This window comes from Columba livia, chromosome 1 (assembly GCF_036013475.1).
Source record: "Columba livia isolate bColLiv1 breed racing homer chromosome 1, bColLiv1.pat.W.v2, whole genome shotgun sequence".
Classification (NCBI taxonomy): domain Eukaryota; kingdom Metazoa; phylum Chordata; class Aves; order Columbiformes; family Columbidae; genus Columba; species Columba livia.
Genome location: NC_088602.1, coordinates 149,753,829 through 149,774,539, shown reverse-complemented (window position 1 = coordinate 149,774,539; position 20,711 = coordinate 149,753,829). Strand labels below are relative to the sequence as shown.

The 20,711-nt window shown below is 45.3% G+C and overlaps 1 protein-coding gene across 7 annotated transcripts in view; it reads right to left on the bottom strand.

Annotated features, from left to right (window-relative positions):
- Positions 1–10,912: 10,912 nt before the first annotated feature.
- The window catches only part of HIPK2 (homeodomain interacting protein kinase 2), a 134,767-nt gene continuing 124,968 nt past the window's right edge, over positions 10,913–20,711 (bottom strand). For all 7 annotated transcript variants that reach the window (XM_065037943.1, XM_065037977.1, XM_065037959.1 and 4 more), the window contains 3 exons: positions 14,473–14,720; positions 13,316–13,476; positions 10,913–11,620 (listed from right to left, as the gene is read on the bottom strand). In XM_065037943.1, coding sequence (XP_064894015.1) covers positions 11,153–11,620; positions 13,316–13,476; positions 14,473–14,720 — 877 coding nt within the window. In that variant the 3' untranslated portion in view covers positions 10,913–11,152. The remainder of the gene's footprint in view (positions 11,621–13,315; positions 13,477–14,472; positions 14,721–20,711) is intronic.

Genomic DNA, 20,711 nt, shown 5'->3' with positions numbered 1-20,711 from the left:
ATCAGGCCCAGCCCAAAAGGCAGGTACTCCTATTGGCAACAAGTGGTGGTTTAAGCATCTTAATGTCTATATCAGCCTTTCAAAGGTCAGCTGGGACTTGGCAAAGAAACAAAAAGGAGCAAACAAAACGAGGGCTCAGGAATTATGAGAAGAAAAAACAGAGCGACATTTACAGCCGATGCCCACGCTTCAACCAGCACAGCGGGATGTAGCGGGGAGCTCTCGATGGAGCAGCTTCTGGGAAGCCCAGATCTGAACATCTGAATGCAGATGCTCTTCCGCCCTGGGAAACACAAAAAAGTACATCTCACAAATCTAAACGTGTCACCTCAAAGGGAAAACTACTTGTTATTAATGATACTATTACTGCTGGTTTTCCGATAGACTGGGGAGATTAAATAGCAGTAACTGAAAACTAACTAAATGTTCAGACCCAAGTTTAACCAGCGACAAGACATGCAGACACACAAACTTTGCAGTGACTTAAAACAGTTTAATGTAATTCCAAGACAAAGTGTGATTACATTTCTACACATATACAATATGCATATGTGAGTTTACAAATTCTGATTAATGACTCATTTCACCTCAGAGACCGAAAAAATGATCAAAAAGAAACTGTGAATAACAAGCTATAACATAGTTCACCACAACGGGACCTCCTTTCTCACCCTACAGTTAGTAATATTACAATTAAAATAACTATATTCTTCTATAATGTATTTTCTGTTAAAATCATCTCATAAATTTACAATGCTATTATTAGTTTCCAAGACTAATATAAATTCACTCCATTTTTCTACAACGAAAATGATTATTAATTAGAAGCACACAACGTCATGATGAAAAACACAAGCATTTTCTTTTTAGTAGCAAGAACTTGATTGGTTAAGAATTAGTTTTCTTGTAAAACATTCTAAAGCCAAGTAAAATATCCATTCTTATAACATACCTATAATATGAGACTAAGGAATAGGTTACATATAGGTCTACAACACATCAGTTTGTTTTTGTTTTTTCTTTTAAAAGAAAAAAGACATCTTTACCAAAAGAAAAAAAAGAAAAAAAAAAGGAAAAAAGGGAAATAAAAAAAAAAAAGAAACAAAAGGAAAAAGAAAGGGACAATTCACATAGGAAAAAAACAGTACACAAGAAAATACTGTTGCACACAATAATTTTCACAAAGATTAACATGGATTAACACTCTTATTACAGAAACCATACAGTGAAGGAACACAACGGCTCAGGGCTTTTGTGGGGATATTGGGCTGAGATGATACTGTAGAGAAAGAACCACTCGAGATCCAGAGCTGGGGCATCTTTTGCCTTGCGATTGTGAATAGCATTTCACAGCTTTTCCTCCCTCCTCTTCCCCTTCATCATTTTGGTGCAGTGTACATTAACTTCCACTTTCCATCCAGAGTACGCTGGGCTTGTGGGCAGTTGAAAGGCATAAAATAGTCCCTCCATTTCCCCCGTTCTGTTTTTTAAAAGGACTTACTGCTCATAAAAAAATATGTTTCACCCGTTGGTTCATTTTCAACTACCTGAAGTCTAGATTCTTCACCTTCCGAGATGACCCTTTTTTGTCTCTCTTTCTTGCTCCCTCTCTTTCTCTCTCTCTCTCACACACTCCTTTAATAAAGCTATTAATGACACTTCCTCTCCTTTCAGAAATGTGATTTGGTATGAAAGACACAGGCTACATTCTGGTTCTGCCCAAGTAGAATCTGGTACCCAAAACGCCTCGATTGCTCTGTTGGTGAAACATGGCATGAGGAGATCCTTTTTTACACCTGAAATGGTTGCGCTCTGGAATATCCGTGGAAGTTTCATTTTGAGAAGAATACAGAGCAAAAAAACCCCATAAAATAAAATTTAAAAAATCAAACACTTAAGGGATAAAGGGGTGGGAAAGAAAAGCCAGAAGTGTTGTACGTGACCACGTGAGGTGGAAGGATTGCAGAAGCATTTTATTTCCTTGCTGAGGGCAGGGGTGCTATATGTAACCATTCAGATGCTACGGGATGCGTATTGCCAGTATCCGAGATCCCTTCTCGCCTAACAAGCCACGAGCCAAAGTATTCGATAAGATTTTGTGGCTCTTTCATGTGAGTATTGCTGGTATTTGGGGGGTGTGAGTCCCCCCACGGGAACAGAAGACGGGGCAGGTGGCAAGGGCAGCAAAGCGTGGTGGCTGGGTGGTGGTGCCCAGTGAGAAAGGGTGGACTGGACGTTCCCCAGCTGGCCCCAGTGCTGCCGGCAGTCCTGGCTCGCTGTGACACGTTATCACTTTGGGTGACAGACACAGCAGCCCCGGAAAGGTGCTGAGGTGGGAGGAGGAGGAGGCAGGTTGCCCTCCCCTGGCCCCACCGCTGCTGATTGTACTGGGAGCAGCACCGGCGCCCAACTGCAAAGCATCGCCCGTCGCTCCTTTTCTCTGCCTCCGCTCTGAGCTGACTGACACGGCCCCGTCAGGCACGAGGGAAACACGTAAGGAGCTCTCCCGAGGCCTCCCAAGCTCCACCACTTGAAGCTCGGTTCTTCAGATGTAAGTCTACGTTATATTTAAATGCCAACTCCTGTATTTTCATGAGCTCAAAGTACCATTTTGCCCAGCAGATATTCCTACCATGTTCATTGGTTACCCAAGTGAAAGAACACAGCAGACAAAACTAGACAGCTAGGCGAGACCGGGGAGGGGGGAATGTGATATATAAAAATGCAAAGTACAGGGTAACGACAGCGGGGAAACGGCATTGACAGGAACTGGCATGGGCTGAGAAAACAGAGCTGACAAGGAGATGGTCAGTGAACTTTGTATTTCATTTACTGTTTCAAAACATTTGTGTGGTGGTAAGCATTGTTTGTAAGAAAGGGGTGAACACATGGAAGCCAAATTACAGCATTGCCTCTGAGTGGCTGTCACACACACACATATACACACCCCCCCCACCCCCCCCCCCCCTAAATAAAACAAGCATTCACTAACTCAGGAATTAATCATTTGGCTAATGATGTATCAACAGTACAATACGATCCTTCCTTTGAAATATCCTTCATTCTCCTGACGTGGGTATCTTCATCCAGATGAGGATCCTACATAAAACAGTGAATTTAGTATCGTGCTCCCTGCTTCAACCCAAGGAGCCTGATAAAGTACGTTATTAAAACAAGTGAACAAACAAATAGCTTATCTGTTGGACTACATCTTCAAAGTGGGTGGAGTGTTGTTTTCAACCAGACTTCAGGATACAGTGGGTTACTTGATCTCTGGACTGACTTTCCAACACTATGTTATATCTCAAAACAGAATATACATATTAAAGACACAGTTGTACTTTTCCATTTTTAACGGGCAAAATTAAAAAGAGGCAGCTATATTGAGTTTTTGAAGGTGTCACTTACAAACACAAGATTTCCCTTAAAAAGTACCAGTTTAAATGTAAACTATAAAACACTGTAATAACTATAAAATGTAGCCAGAAAACTGTTTAAGTAGCCACAGTCTATTATTCAGTTCATATTGGTTTAAAATGTGACTCATTAAATATCTTCTAGAAGGCCAAAGCATTTTACAGTAGCTATAAACATATATACTTACATGTGCATTTTAACATCACAATTGATTAAAATACATAAAAGAGTAATCTATTCCTTGGTTTAATTTTTTTCTTTTTAAAGATTCACTGTCCTCAGAATTCACTCAAGCAACAATGACCAGGGTGGGCATTTATCGCTATTCCGCCCCTACGGAGTTCAGAGTCTTTGAATCGAAGTTCGAGCTGGCTACATGTTTTCGAAAAGGCTAAAACCAGGATGAATGCCCACATTTGAGGTAATTATTGCCATTAGGTCACAGTTTGTGTAATATAAGTGTATCTAAATCCTTCTTTAGAAAAAAAAACCAGAAGGCATCCCGCGGTGCTGGGGGATACCCTTTGTAGCAATCAGAATCCAGAATCCTGATCAGTGGGTTTGCTTCCAAAGGAGCCGGCGGTCCCGGAGCACCAGGCACCCCAGGGACAGCGGCCGACCAGCCTAGAGGTCAGGCGGCAAGCCATTGTTTTATCTCTATTTTATATTTGTTTTTAGGAAAAAAAAAGATAAAGGAAACAAAAGAAAAATCAGAGGTGCCATAAAATAGATGGGTAACATTTCTGATCAGAATTCCAGACCGAAGCTTTTCTATCTGCCTTACTCCTTTCCAAACCGTTTGCTGAAAAAAGAGTAATAATAAAATCAAAACGCATCGGCATTAAATATTAACTCTATGCCAGCACTGCAAAAACTCCTTGGCTATGTTCTGAAAGTGGGATAAGCTTTGCTTTTGCTCTGAGCATTGTTGCCCCATTGCTTTCTGTTTCAAAGAGGAAACCTTGTGAAAGAGAAAGAAGGACAGAAGGAAAGAAAGAAGGAAAGAAAGAAGGAAAAGAAGGAAAGAAAGAAGGAAAAGAAGGAAAAGAAGGAAAAGAAGGAAAAGAAGGAAAAGAAGGAAAAGAAGGAAAAGAAGGAAAAGAAGGAAAAGAAGGAAAAGAAGGAAAAGAAGGAAAAGAAGGAAAAGAAGGAAAAGAAGGAAAAGAAGGAAAAGAAGGAAAAGAAGGAAAAGAAGGAAAAGAAGGAAAAGAAGGAAAAGAAGGAAAAGAAGGGAAGGAAAATCCCTGGCTGTCAGAAGTACATGCAAGTATTTACAAGGTTTGTGTGAATCTGCACACAGTTCCCCTCACAGCGAAAGAGTTAAGAACAGAGATGTCACAATATTTATCAGTGCAGTAAAAAATATCATTTTTGGAAAAAAATATACCTTTAGTATTGCCTTTCTTAGATTAACTATGATAAGCAAAAGATTAAAAACAAAAGCTTTATCTTCAAACACACATGAATAGTCTGTTATAGCAGCACTGCTAAAACTGGAAGGACAAAGCTAACCCGTAAATAAGAAACAGGAGTTTCGAACCATAAATGCCGAACGCAAAGCCTCCTAGTACGCTTCCTAAGACTTCTGACGAACCAAGCCAGTCTACCATTCAAATTTCAGTCTTGACCACACGCAAATGCTCTAAGACATGTCTTCCCACTGAAAGCATTTGCCTGGCTTACCTCCCGTCCAGTTCTCACACGTCCACCTGCCTCAGCCGTTCTTCACAGGTAACGGCCACCTTTGGGGGTCACTGCGAGAGATTACATTTGTCACGAGGAACAAAGACACCTTCAATGCGGAGCTCTCAGTTAGCAATGCTCCTCTGCCCGCTCCAAGGGGCCACCCCTGCGGTGGGAGGTGAGCGTGGTGGCATCACGGTGTCCCTCACACGTCACGGTGCTCCCGGGTGGTAGGAAGGATGGACCACTGACCAGCCCAGTGAGCCCAGTGCCTCCCGTTCATCGCAGGACTCCAGCAATGAGCCCACGCACAGCCACGTGCAACAGGACCAGCGCCACAGCTTCGAGCACCCCTCTAAAATGTTTTACCTCGCTCAGCATCTGCAGCCCGGGGTGAAATTCTCACCGTCTTCTGAGGGAGCTTTGATGGAGCGTGGCAGTGGGGGAAGCCCAGCAGCACAGACCCATCTTCTCCTCCCCGACTACAAAGGGAGCAAAATGATTTGTAGGCACAGGCCACAGGAAGTTGAGGACTCCATGCACTATGGATACAGAGTCTCCTCACAGGTGCATCAGTGAGACGTGGGGGCGGGCGGGGGTGACATGGATGAATGCCCAGGACTGCAGAACCACTGCTTTGAAGCTCCCATGGGACATGGGACCACAGCAGGCACAGCTCTGTCAGCAGGAAGGGGGAAATCGTTCCCTATTCACATTTTTTCCTTCTGCATTGCCTACCCTCAACAAAGATGATTTCTGCAGACCTTCCGTGCAGGTATCCAGGATTTGGCCCACAGGTAGCACTGCAGATCTCTGATGGGCTGATTGCCAAGCCACGGAGAAGCACATACACCAGTCCAACACCCTTGTCCAGCCGTGCCTGGCCTGACCACAGCAGCACTGCTGGGGGTCTGATCCACAAAACCAAACCAGCACCCTAAATCCAGAGAAGGAGATGCTACACAAGCATGCAGAGCATCCAGAAGCTTATCTCCACTATGCAGCCTACCATTTCCACACCGCATTGTCACCACCGAAACACTTCAATCAATGTGAACAACAATGAGAGAAGAATAAAGTTTTTGACATCCCCTACAGTCTAGGATAGCAGCAATATTTAGTGTGAATTTCTCTGCTTGTCAAGCCAGCTACTGAAAACAATGACAGGAACTTGAGAGAGAAAAAGAAAAAGAAGAGAAAGGAAAGATGGTGCTACGCAGCCTGTCCCCATTGCCTGCCCGTCATGACTCGTGACTTAATTTCATTTCTGGAGTGGGTGGGGGTCTCTTTCTCTCTCTCTCTCTTAAAAGGTTTCTTTGGTAAAAGAAGAAAACATGTTTATTACCGTTCAAGTTTGCTAATGGAATTGCCTTCAAACCAAGTTACAAGACATAATCCCTTGGAAGCATAACAAAGGAAAAATGTCACAGACAGAAATGTCTCCTTCTTGGAATGTTTTGTGAACTACGACAAACTAGCGGGAGAGAGAGACCTGCCAAGGTCCAATTTGTTGGGTGCAAGCAGGTACAACTCTGCCAAGGAAGATGCAATTGCATTTGCTCTCTCAAACAACAGGATTTGGCCCAGTCTGCAGTGAAAAGTGCTTCCATTTGAGTTTTCCATTCTGCTCATGTCAGTGGTTTTCTCAGCTCCCTCCTGCGTTCTGGTTTCACAGCAGGGATTTGAACATCTCCTCTCCGAGGAGAGGCGATGTCCGTCCTTCCTTCTGCTTCCCACACGAGAAGAATGCAAGACAAGATGATGGGAAAGGGACCGCTTTTTCACTGTGCCAGCCATAAGACACCCATAATACTTCCAGTATTCTAAACATTCACCTCCTCTCTCAAGTTTCCATGCCGTTTACCCCACGCACACGAAGAACACCAACCCAACCACGCCAACCCCATTTCCTCTCCCAAAGGGCTCTGTGAGCAAAACAAGCTGGCTCTTACTATTAAGTCGCACCAACAGCACGCAAAACTTTTGCCTCCTCTGCTAATACAACCAGATTTCCCCACCTGTGATTAACCATACCCCACTTTTTTCGACACCATGCCTTTATACCGATCTGAGGAAGGAGGTGTTGCTCAGCTCTCCCATATCCACCAGTAAAACAAGCAGTGTTGGTTGCACTGCCAAAGCAATTCCACAGCTTTGCTGCGCACCCTTGCAATGGTGGTGTCCCATCACCACGAACATCTGACCGCCTATGGCTGGCAGGTCAGCCACTCCAGCATGGACAACGTGAAAGGTGGCTCCTCCGACACACACCGCCACCAGCATCTGCCATTCTAACACCTCCGCTGCCAAACGCCCATCAAAATCAGGTTTGAGCCCGCATGGGAGAACAAGTCAGGCGGCTACACAGGGAAAACGCAATTAATACAAGTAAAACATTACTGTGATTGAGATTGCAACCTTCCACGCTTCACCAGTCCTAGGCCAGAGGAGCACATAAACAAGTAATTAACTTGGAGGTTTTAAGTCTGTTCTTTAGCAAAGCACTCAAGTGCACGATTAACTTTGAGTCTCTGCTGAAGTCCTACCATTTTTTTATGGAGTTTGAATTCAGTCACCACTCCCTCCCTCCCATTCTAACAGAGCAAATGATGCAAATGAAAACATAAATACATAAACTCTAGCAACCAGAGTAGCTTTACACAGCTAATGCCATCCGTGCACTGTCGTCCCCTGTCCTGTGAGGGGACTGAGATCCACGCTCATACCTCTGCTCCTGCTCCTCTGATAGCCCTGTTTCTGGAGAGCCATCTATCTGCTTTCTCCTTTAGGAAAACCAAACCCTTAATGTGTGGTGTGACTTTGGTTTGATTGAAAGGGCCCAATGATCATGGCCTGGAGCACAATTAGGTCTTGATCTCATATGTACTTGCTATCAAAGTGATGGTGAGCTGGATCCCAGGGCACCCAGGTCCTCACCTGCCTTTGATCCAGCTCTCCTGACAGATCATTATGTTAGCTGCTATTTGGTTTTGGCCTCTGAACGAACATTTCTGGACTTATTCTGAAATGCAGATGTGACATGGAGGATAACTCCTGTACCTCAAGGCTGTAATCACTCTCAAGAGAGTGGCCTCACTCCCCCTAAGTTGGTGGCAGAGTTTTCATCCTTGGGACAATCTCGTTTCCCCTTCCTCCTGCAGTTTTCACAAACTCAGCAACCCTTCTGATGCCACTGATGAAGAAGAGAAATAAAATTAACAAGAAGAATGACAATACTAAGATGAAAAAGAATAACACAAAGATTAAGGAATGCATGTGCAATTAAAACCCAGAGTAAAATATAATAATAATAATAAAATAATAATCATAACAACCATACAATAAAATAACATTATCTTTCCTTCTCATGACACAAGCAGCACGACGCTCTCGCTCCCGACCTGGTGGGAGAGGAGAGGAATGCATCAGAGAGAGCAGGGCTTTATGTTCCTGCCTCAGATGAAAGGGGGACATGTTGTCTTTCCAAAGAAAGCGGGGGGTAAGGTGCATAGGCGGCTGGGAGATCGCATCTTCATGTACAGTGTATTGAGCTGGAATGAAGGACAGGCAGGAGAAGAAAACTGTGCAAGAGTAACCCAGGAACCAGAGCTGGCAACCAGGGTGGTTATTTGGTGGTTTGCCAGAAGACAACAGTCTTGTTGAACAGCCTATGCGTAGTGGGATCCTTCCTTCTTCCAGGCCAGCCAAGCACTTACCACAAGACAATATATTTGTGCTTGTCTTTCTGTCAGCTCTTCCTACGTGAGAAAAACGCCTTCCTTACTGCCATCCTGGGAACCCATCCCTCACCAACCTGCCAATGAACCTGATCTTTTCCAGCATCTTATGAAATACCTGAATACTTCATGCTCCAATTACAGGGAAATGTAGAGTGGAACTGAGCAGCCACATAGACTTCAGCTTTCATGGAAACGTCCTATCAAACTGTCTTCTCTCCTTCTTTCCCGGGCCACCCACAGGCAAGGGTACTCTAGAGACACTTCCGAATATTCCAAATATTGATGCACCAGTGCAACTGCTTTTGCCACCGACACTCCCCTCTGAACCAAACCCAGCTGTAGGAAAGGCTCTCTTTAGAAACCTCTCAGTAAACAAGATGACAAGTAGCGTTCCTCAGCGTGGAGGACCCACAGGACCACGGTGCTCTCCCATTCCAGGGTCCCTCTGCCATTGCAGGCACAGGGGAGAAGGGCAGAGGGAAGCACACAAGGTCACAGCTACATTAGAGTGGGTAAGGCCCAATGTATTATGATACTCTTTTCATTTAGAAACCTGAGTTTAACTCACTCAACTGGATTTTGTCGTGCTTGCTTTGGGACTCCAGTCCTTTCCGGAACCCCCTCCATCAACAGATGTAGTGAGAGATGTTGGCAACAACTAGTGTTTCCCCCTTTCACGGGCTAAAGTTTTGTTCCCATTTCAGACACACAACTGGAACAACCTGACAACGCGGGTGGACGCTGTCCTCCCAACTCCACCGAGAACATCGGCAAACAGCAGAATGAGAATTCAGTTTCCGGGGAGGAAACCTGCTATTTCAACAGGATAGAAACAGACCAGTCCACAAACTAATCCCCAGACCCTCAGGGAGTCACCCTGGGTCCCACAACCGACCTGGTCACTTCCAGCCCATCCAGTGCTCGACAAAACACCCAGCTATACGCGCTTCCAATCCCGACGAGCTTCCCCAACACCTCAACAAGTGAGCTAAGATTGACAACGTGGGGAAAAATAAAACCAAAACAACACCAGCAGAAGAAGAAGAAAATCGGCAATAACAACCCCCCAAAAAAAACCAACAGAAAAAGAGCTGAGAGTAAATTCCGACTAGCCTCAGTCAGTTTCTAGGAGTACCAGTGGAAGTAAACCCTTAAACCGCGTCTGTAGTTCGGTAAGGCACTACGAGGGAATGATGTAAAACTAAGACTGTGACAGTTGTAATGGCTGTGCCGAGGAACACACCACAGAGAGAAGGCAGCATCTGCACGCACGCACACACGCACACACACGTACATACCTGGACAATCACATTTGTTACATGCCTATGTTATATCACTTTTCTTTGTGCAATAACATTGAGGAATAGTCTATTGGTATCGTTGAAGTTCAACACAAAATAGTAAAAAGGGCGTATGACCTGTAGAGTGCTACATTCTACCAGGGTGGGGGTGGCGGGGGCAGCTAAAATGTCTCCTCCTATACTAAAACGGCTAGGGATTGAAAGGGAACATTTCCAAATAAAATAAAATGAAACACAACTGAAATCCAACATACATTATTACAGATCTCATTGAGGAATAGCATTTCTCAGGGATTTATCCAGTGTGTTCAAGGAAAGGGAGAAACACCCCCATTGCTTCCGCTCTTGACCAGTGCTGCATGGCCCATTTTGCTGACATGTTTTGAAGTGTAGCAGTGCTAGATCCAAATTTAGAGCACTGGGACAATATTTTCTCCTCTTCCCTCAGCCTCCCTTACCCACTTTCTATTTCCAGAAAAAAAAAATCCAAAACCTTATGTATGCTTTGGGATACAGACTCCACTGCCAAAGATAGGGCATAAAACCTTTGAAATGCTGGATAAATCCCTAATACGTATACCTATTGGATTAAAAACCTAATGGATTTCATTTTAGGTGTTCTGGACAACAAATTTCTAAATGTAGCTCACTATTGGATGAAAATAACCTTTAAAAGTCTATTGGTGAAGTTCTTCAAAAGACAGGACCCGCTGGAGGGTCGTTCTGCTTCTCTCTCTCTAGTTTGGTGCAGAATGGTTGGGTTTTTGTGGGTTATTTTTTTTCTGTTCTTTTTTTTTTTTTTTCCATTTTCTTTTTTTTTTTTTTTTTTTAAATAAAAAGTGTAGAATTGGTTCTCCCCCTTCTTTCCTCTTTTTCGTTTCTTCCTCAAAGTCTCCTTCGTTCAAGTTTCGTGCGAGCCTCCCATTGCATTGTTTGTCATGTATCTTCAGTACAAAAGTGGCCGCCTCGCTCCCCCGGGACGGGTGCGTCTCTCCCTCCTTATTCCAGTGTTTAGATGTAAGGGTACTGGTTGACCTTGGTGGGGCTCAGTGGGTATCCAGTGTAGACTGTGGAGGCCGGAGAAGCACTGATATAGGTCTGATGGGCAAACTGAGCCTGGTACTGACTCGGGTGGATGGTGGGTGAGGGCAGAACCCGCGGGCCCATGCTGACCGGGACCTGGTGGACGATGCTGGCGGGGTAGGTGGTGTGCTGCACGGTGTGCCGCGCAGACCCTTGGGAGGCCACCAGGTGTGCGACGGTGCCGGTGGAGCCCAGGGCGGCGGGGGCGGTGTAGGTGTAGAGGTGGGGTTGGGTGGGCAGGTGAGCAGCGGCAGCCGCGGCCAAGTGAGGATGAACCGTGCCATGGCTGGGACTATTGTGCGGGAAAGAGTACGGGGCCTGAGCTATCGTTGGAGTGATGTAGGCTTGCTGTCTCCGGTGACTCCCTGTGCGATCGGTTGTGATGTGCTGCTGGGCCTAGAGAAAGACAGCAATAGCGATAACCGGTTACAAGACAGCAGATGGATCTTCACTGCCTCAGTGGTGCTGGGGAGCCTCCCTGCGACACCAGGACAACCTCAGGAAAGTCCCGTGCGCTCCTCCCAACACCCTCAGCATCACCACGGTCTTCCCTGGGAAACAGGTGACAGCAAAGGGTCCCTCCCAAGCCTAGGAAGACCCTGTCGTTTCATACATTCACCAAAATGGCCACCAAAAGGACAACAGAGTTTGAGCCACAACCTGCTGGCACAGCTACCACAAAGACCCAACTTTGGATGCTCGGCTCCTAAGAACATCTTCCATGAGTCCAGCCACTCACACAACACACAGCTTTTGTCAGCGAACTGTCTGCAGATGAAACGTGGTGGCGCTGACCGCTCATGGGAATGAAGTTGCCTAACCAAGCCTGGAACAGGCAATTTATTTTTGCTCAGTTTGTGTCTTTGCTGTTATAATTTCCTCATTTAGCAAAATAACTACTTTATTTTTCAAAGATAAAGCCCTCAGTCAATCAGATCCTGAAGGTGCCTCGTACCCTCATGTAATCAGCTATAGTCATTTGAGCATGGACAATTTCTTGCAGTGGGACGGGACCGATGTACTTTTTCAGGGATTTTTCTAAGGTTTTTTTGCATTGCGCAATAATGTCAAGGAGTTTTTGTGGCCATTTGTAATCAGAGTATTAAATACTCAACAAAGTAGGAATGAGAAGGCAAGAAAGGCAAAGCTCCATGTTATCTCCTTCTATTCTTTTATGCCTTCTCATCCTATTTGTAGGCACTACCCGTGCTGTCATTGTGGTCTAAAATGCGGCAGCCACACTCTTCCCCTACTCTTGCAAACAGCATCTCACCTACTTCCTCCATTTTCACTTTTATTTCAAGTTCATTTAAATGTTAACATTTCAGCTACATTTTGAGGGGGGGGATGACATTCTTCTTCCCCAAATTATTAAAAAAAACCCAAACAGTTCTGCTTATATCCAGCTCTGGATGCAAATCAGCACCGACCTCTGAGCTCTCCAGAATTTTTTCTCTTTAAATGTTGGTAATTGTCCTGTTACTTCCTTACACTCATGACCTTACCTCAGCACAGAGAGAGGCCCCAGGTGCGGTACTTGAATAGGGCATTATTTAGTGAAGCTCGTGGTGAGACTCTGGGTGTTGTGGCCACAGACTACGAAACATCTTGAGAACTGCATGCTGCCAAGTAATGGGATTTGCCCAGATCTCAGCCTAGGTTTATCATGAGATGGATCAACCTCGTTACATGTGCAGAGGCTTTGCCTTGTCATGTCTGATGGGGACTTCTCCCCCAGTCCCACAGCCAGGCTGATCCACACCTTTCGCTTGGAAGATACTCTTCCCACGGTTACCTATAGCTAAGGAGAATTTAGTCCTCCCTACATGGTCCTGCTCCGCTCCTTTGTGTCTGAGCCACTGCACCGTCTCTCTCTAACATTATTCCCACTCACAGTTAGATCATCTGGCTTCAAAACACATGGTAAAAGTACCACCAGCCCACCCAATGTCTGCAGTGAAGTTGAAACAAGGTGATCAAACTCAACATGGGCCCCAACTATCGTTAGACTGGAACAGGACAGCCCATGCTGGAGAAGTGGTAGGTTACAGCTGGATGACACACCACCAAAATTTGTCTCTGTTGACTTACCTGACTTAGATTAAGAGGCTGCTGCTGCTGGAAATGTGCTCCTGGTCGCTGCTGCCTATAGGCAACGGCTCCAGACGAGCTCCCTGAAGAGTGACCGCTGGTGGAGGTCACGGTGCTGGAGGACTTGGACTTGTAGGAGGATGAGTGGTGACTGGTGGTGACTGTGCCAGGAAAGGAAACACATTTGTAGCTTACATCACATTCTTTAATTGTTCACCCTACCTTTTCCTCACTGAATCTCCTCCAGAGTGGCTTTTGGGAGGAGACATACAACAGAAGCAGGATAAGAAAACAGTTTATCTTAATTAACACAATACCTCAGCAGTACTTCATACACACAGCCAGCATGTTATTCTAGAGGTAGACAAACAGACCTGACATCTGGACCCAAACTGGGCCTGGAGAAGGCTTTATAGATCCTTCAGAAGTGCGAGAAACTGTTCTGCCAGCAGAACTGTACGATGCAGGTACAAATCCCAAGGAGAGGAAGGAAAGAATAGTGCGCACAGCACAAAAAAGCCCTGGCTTGGCTCACCTCACAGTGAGTAGGAAGAGAGGGTGAAGGAGCTGGTGGGGAGCTCACCCTCTGAGCCTTTGTGTTCACCAGCAGTGCATCAAAAGAAAGGACTGCCAAGTAGCTCAAAGCCAATTGCTTCAGGCCAGACTTTCACCATAAGCCCCTTGGCAACACATTGTACTACCTAGCATTGCAGAGGCTCTGGATGAGCAAACCTCCTCAGTCCACAATGAAGAACCTTCTTCCCAGAAACGTCAACAAGTTCGGATGAAAATGCACATGTATTTTCAATCTCTTACCCATTTTAAAGTACACCTACAGAAAGGCAAGGCAGGAAAGGTTCACACTTGCATTTGGGACTCTCTCAGGTCAAATGTTGAGCTAAAGGCTGCATTCTGTTCTTGGGTTTATACAGAAGTAACGGGGAACGACACTTGCCCCCGTGACTCCTGAGTCTACCAGAGCACATAAATAATGCAACACTGCTCCCAAGAACAGATGTGTCACTTGAGAGAAGGGCAGGAGCACGGTTTCTTTGGAAAACAAAACAAACAAACAAAATGAAACTGAACAATGAGATTCTTCGAAGATAAATCATTTATTTCTTACTAATTTTCTTGACGGAAGAGGTGCAATTTACCTGGTGCCAGGCTATCGCACTCTACCAACACCTCACTGGCCTGGGTTTTCAGTGGTGGCACGATGATGGTTCGGGGGTTCCCACTGCAGTGAGTCTCTGGAACCCCTTTGGTGTCGTAGGTGTTCCCGTTATTCTGCCCCGCGCGATGCTGTACGGCATAAGGGCTGTTGTTGCTGGAGGAATCGGAGTAGGGGGAGTCATGCACGGTGACACAGCTGATGACGTTCTTCCTTTGCTTGGACAAGGTGCTGAAACACAAGGACACAAGTGGAAAGAGTGAATGGGGAACGATCGACTGGGCAGCCACCAGAAGACTCTGCCCGCGGCTGACTAGCGTCGTAAAGGCGACGCACACTCTTCAGTCCTCCGCCAGATAAAGGTCGCTAAAGCCAAATCCCAGGCTTCCAAACTCACTCGTTGCTATTCCAGGAAAGCCTTCATGGAGGTCAAGGAGTGAGTAAGACTTTGTGGATAGATCTTATATTCACACTGCTTAGAATAGCTCTGGACCAGACTGCCAGATTTATTCTCAGCCTGCTTTATATATATATAGAGATGTGCGCAGTAGAAGCCCAGCAGTTATACTATGCTTTGTTGCAAGTCTCACCACCCACACAAAAACGTGGCGGTTTCTCCCAGCCTTCCAGCAATGATTTAATAATAGATGCTATGACTTTTCATGCTCAATTCCCATGATTCTACAAAATACACTCAATTCTATTTACTAATATGGTACAATGGACTTACATTCTCAATAAGCATTTGAAACTGAGGCATGTATGAAGAAAAAATGAGCGAAGTATATAAAGCTTCTGCTTTTTTTTTCTCTGAATAGGCACTGGGTCTTCTGACTCTAGCATGGATTATCAAGGTCCTGCTGCAGCTAATCTACCTACGACATCAAAAAAGTGATTAAAAAAGAACATCAACACTTCCAAGATTAGTGCTAGAAGTTCATTAGACTAGACTGCATGAGTACGATTGGGATTTGCTCTGCTATTGTGTCTAATTATTCCTGATGGTTTCTCCTTCCTGTTATGAGGTTGTTTAGCGAGAAAAAGAGAGAGCAAGAAAGAGGAGGGAGGAAGGGGGATGGTGAAGATTTGCTTAAATGGCTCGCATCCTTGACAGTGCACAGACCTTGACTACAGAAAATAGCTGCTGTGTTTCACTGATTGCATTATGTTGTTATGGCAACTGAAGTTTTAAAAATGATGAAAAGAAATGGATAGCACATAAAAAGCTAAGTAATTAGGCGTAATGGTGGAAACAGCCCCAACAGGAACAGAAATGCCATGGAGAAAGAGGAATCCATCTCTTAACTTCTTGAACGTGCACTTTAAAAAGAGAGAGATCCCTTTCCCATGGAGTTTCCTCTCCATCTCCTCACTCTGGCCAGTCCAGTCCAGGGAACAGCTGATTAATCTACTCTTAGTTTGTGATGGAGCTGTTTGTTCCCTAATCTCAGCATCACTCGTTACCAAGGGAAAGGTGGAACAGCTACCAGAGAACAGCTTCCTTCCAAAGGTGCTTTTTGCCCTATTTATTTTTCACAGCGCTAAAGGAGCACTGGTGGGTTCCCTTCCATTTGTCCATCCCAAAGCCTCTCCGCCAGCATTCACAAACCGCAGCTCATCACCCCGCTCCCAAGACTTGTCACTGGAAAGTTATCACCTCCTCCATCAAAGAAGACCTTGGGGCGCTGCACTCACAAACAAGTTACCATCACACGGACTTCTCCCACGCTATCATCACAGGATCCTGGTGTGCCCCAAAGAGACCATGTTGTTCTACACACAGCAAAAAACACATCTTGAGAGGCCCCTGCTATCCTAAAGCTTGAAACAAGGCAGATGACAGAGAAGGAGGGGAAGCTATCGCAGGGCAATCTGGAAGCTGAAAGCAAGTCTTGCAGCGCCAGGGATCTTTTTGATGGGGAAGGTGTATGACAGCGAACCCTTGTATTCTGGCATTCCGCAAGGAGCTGGAGAGTGCTGGATTAGAAATGGGAAGAGCAATAGAGTAGCCCGGATGGACAGCTACCGTATGTGAAGAAAGATGTAGCAGTTTGGATATGGTGCTACGAAAGAAGACTATTAAGCCAATAAAAATGACGAATATTGCATCAATATTCCTCTCTCCTTCAGTAGAAATGTCTGTAATCGCACATTTATGAGTATCCACACTGCTTGCCCTTTGCAGCTACCCTTGGCTGACAGTTGGGAAGAGATATATATTCTCTACCTCTGACAGTTATTGCATTTTATAAAGAAAAATCAAGTCACTAAAGAGTTTGCTGACAACTGATAAGGTCTAGCTATCCTTTTACAGTCCCTTCCTCACATAAGTGGCTGAGCTGCTGAACTGGAAATACTTGTTCTTGGCTGACACTTGACATGGGAAAGCTTGAGATATAGAACTGGAAGGGTATTTTTCTGTGTAATCTGTGCTATTTATTGTTTTAGAATGGGCGTATTTTTCAGCAGTTTGACTGAGGCTTGTCAAAGCAGGGACCATGAAGAGTCTTCTCCTTCAAGTCTTCTCCTTATAGCTCCTTGGTTACAATAAGAACAAAGAAGTGAGCCTAAACACAAATCATTCCAGAGAAAGGGACCGCAGCAGGATATTAAACTCATTTCATGGATGGGAAACTGAGAAGGACCAGAGCTATGGTCCTACCAGGCCTTACGCAAGTGCTTAGCACTACTGATATGTGTCATCCACCCATCAGCTGGTCGATTCCAAGTAACAGAGCTAAAGCACATAGGTAAATATTTGCAGGATTAGGCCCTAAGTGATCAGCCTCTTGATTCAGCAGGCTGCACCATTTCAAGCACACAGGGAGTCCCATCAAAAGCAGCTGGATTTTTTGTCTTTAGGAAAGGTAATGTCCACGGTTGATGTTTGAGCAGGCTATTCCCATGCCCAGAGCTCAGCATCTGCTGTACCACAGCCTGCCTGAGAGATTAAGGGTGGGAACTTCAAAAGCATCAAAGGCCCAACTCATGCTGAACATCAGCTGATTCACAGGCTTAGAGGTACATGTTAAGCTGAAATGTGGGCTTTTCAAAATTTGACCCAGTAGAGCAAGCGATCCCCCTTCCCAAAGCCTTATGGCTGGCCAGCAACTGTCCTGCTCCCAGCTCCTTTGGGGGACCCCGCTGCTCTCCCCATCTCGCAGTAAAGCCAGAGTTCTCTGTGTCAGCTCCGGGCTGGTGTATCACCTTCCCTGCTCAGAAACTATCAGGACTGAGAGATTTTACCTGTTGACATAGCACTTGCCTACTCAGCAAACTTGCTGTATTCCTATAACTCAGCCACAGCTTTTGGGGATGTTTGTGCTTACACAGAAAAATGCTATTAAAAGTCTTGCCCCCTTCCTATTAAGCTCACTCCAAGCCTGGTAATTGCTTTCCCTCCTGCAAGCACAGTAGCAGCAGCATAGGTGATTTAGCAGTGTTGAGAGTCAGCATGTGCTCCCGGTCAGCTTGTGTGCCTGCCTGCATTATGTGGGTAGGTGTATTCTAATTCTCCAGAGGAGGGAGGGGGCAAGATTACCAAAGTGGCATCAAATCTATCTGCACAGACTGAAAAGCAATAAGCCAGGAAGGCTTTTTAACCCTCCCTTTTAGAACAGCAACTGGAAAAAGATGCAGTGCTTTGTAAGTTTATTGTTAGTTTATGAGTGGTAGCCCATTCCCACCTGGTCCCGAAGAGCTTGTTCTGAAACTTGGACACGAAACAATTCATGTCTGGCCAATGTGCAGACACAGAGCACGACCGTGCCTTTGAACATGCAGAAGCAGGTCGCTGAGATGGCTCCCTAACACGTACCCTTGTGAGTGCACAGTGGAGAGATGGACACGGGTTCCTACTCCCCACAGCAAGGAAAGATTTCAAGGAAAAGTTCAGTGGGGAGAAGATAGTCTGTGCACAGGTGCAGGGAAAGAAACTAAGGTGTGCATCTGAGATACTGCTAATGGAAAGGTGCCAAAGGGAGATGTCGCGAACAAAAAGTGAGAGGAAATTAAGAAAAAGGTGCTGAATTAGGTATTAAACCAACGTGGAAACCACACAAGTAGCCAAGGACAGGGACAACAGCTCTTGGAACAATGCAACTTGAGATGATTTTGACTTGCTGAAGGACCAGCCCAAAAGCTTGGTATGTGATAGCACTGCATGACCAAGATCTTTTTTTTTGATCCTGAAGATCCTGAGTTACACCAGAATCCCAGAAAAAGCAAATTAAGTCTATTAAGGACAATTCTTCAGTGTGAAGTTCACCCAAAGAGATACAAACCTTTCAGTGTGGCTGACACTATAGCAACAAAGGCTTTCTGCTCTGAAGGTCACCAACATGTCCTTGTTTTGGGGGAAAAGGCAGCCATCCCACAACTGTGCCTTCAGACTGGTGTACATGTACACCATGACACATTAGCTTTACATCACCTCACAAAAAGATCTGGTCCAGGTCTCTGAAAACTTAATAACATGCAACCTTTTCAGTCTGCTGCTTCAGAATAATCCACCTATTCTAAGCAAGTATAGAGCCAGCCAGCAAAAACTCATGCTACAATTGCAATCGCTCTCTTCACGTTGAAATCTTATGCCATGCATAGCTCAGTGCTGAGAACATGCCCCTCTCCAGCTCAGCTTCTATCCTGTCCCGTTAATCTGCTCTCACCTTCTTTGCGAATTTGTGATGGTAAGAATTATTTATCAAGCACTATACTGAGGCCATTTTATTAGACTATACAGCACGTGCCGTAGCTATTTAAGTCATATATACTGAATTGCTAGCAAATTCTAAATGTCCTGTTGCTGAAGGTTTGCCGAGAGAGCTATGGTCTATCTCTGTTATTTTAAGTGTTAGCTGCATATCGGTCTGTCTTCTGGAGATGGAAGGCAGCAATCCTTTTACCAGATGACTGTGGTTAGTCAACATATTGCTATGCAGAGTCAGTGCATTACAATGCACAGCATAACATCGCCACAATAGGCTAGATGTCAAAAAGAGAATCACAAATGGTATTTTGACCCTCACACATGCACATCAGCAAGTTGGCAAAAACACCTGGTTTGAGCCTGCCAGCAATTTCTGTGCGTAAGGGGAATGACAGTCCTGTGAAGTAGGCTCTACCACCATTGCACTATGACGTGAATAAGGTAAATTAACCACTTGCACCAGCTCATGCTCAGTTATAAAGGTGAGACTCCCACAGAGACTTCACTGTACAGTTTACCACCTTAAGAAAAAGGAAAAAAACCCCCTCTACCCTGCAAGAATTTTGGGCCAGTGAAGATGGCCAAGTATGCTCAGGTGACAGCTGTGGTCCAGCCTTTCTTGCCCAGGAAGACAGTGATTACTGTGAGGACCCCGCATAAAGCCAAGCTGGAGAGGTGTTACCACCCTGAAAACCACCCACTTCAAGATCATCACTGTACTGTTTCAGGAAAAGTCATATTTTCCTTGGCTGTTGCACTTGTTGCCTGGATTGGACGTCATCTAGGCACATCACAGTGGGCACCTCCACTGCCTCTTCCTTTCACTCTTTCCTCCTGCCGTACTCCGTGATGTGGCCCATGGCAGGACATGGATGTACCCCTCACTGCACCACTGCCACAGCCCTGCACATGCTCTCCCTCCCAGACACCATTCAGCCACCCCAGGGTGCACTTATAGAATAGAACCATAGAATGGTTTGGGTGGGAAGGGACCTTCAAAGCTCATCTAGTCCAACCCCCTGCCATGAGCAGGGACATCTTCAACTAGATCAGGTTGCTCAGAGCCCTGTCCCTGAATGTCTCCAGGGATGGGGGATCCACCACCTCTCTGGGCAACATGGGACAGTGTTTCACCAGCCTCAGTGTAAAAAATTTCTTCCTCATGTCTGGACTGAATCTCCCCTCCTTTAGTTTAAAACCATTAACCCTTGTCCTCTTGTAATAGGCCCTGATAAAAAGTCTGTCCCCACTTGTTGCTCTCAGCTCTGTGTTTAAGTTGTTGCTTTATTTTTCTCTACTGCTAAGCTTCAGAAATATTTAATCAAGGGAGGATTTATATTTAAACCACTGTACCATGTGAAGTTGCATACTGGGGAGTACTTAACCCCTGCTACTTGCTCTTTTCTGAATGTGTCCTCCAATTGCTGTTGGTCTGTCTGCTTGACTTTCTTGCTAGAGCAAGTAGAGAAACTTTAGAGGGATAAACTGATAAGAAAAATATCAAGTCTACACCC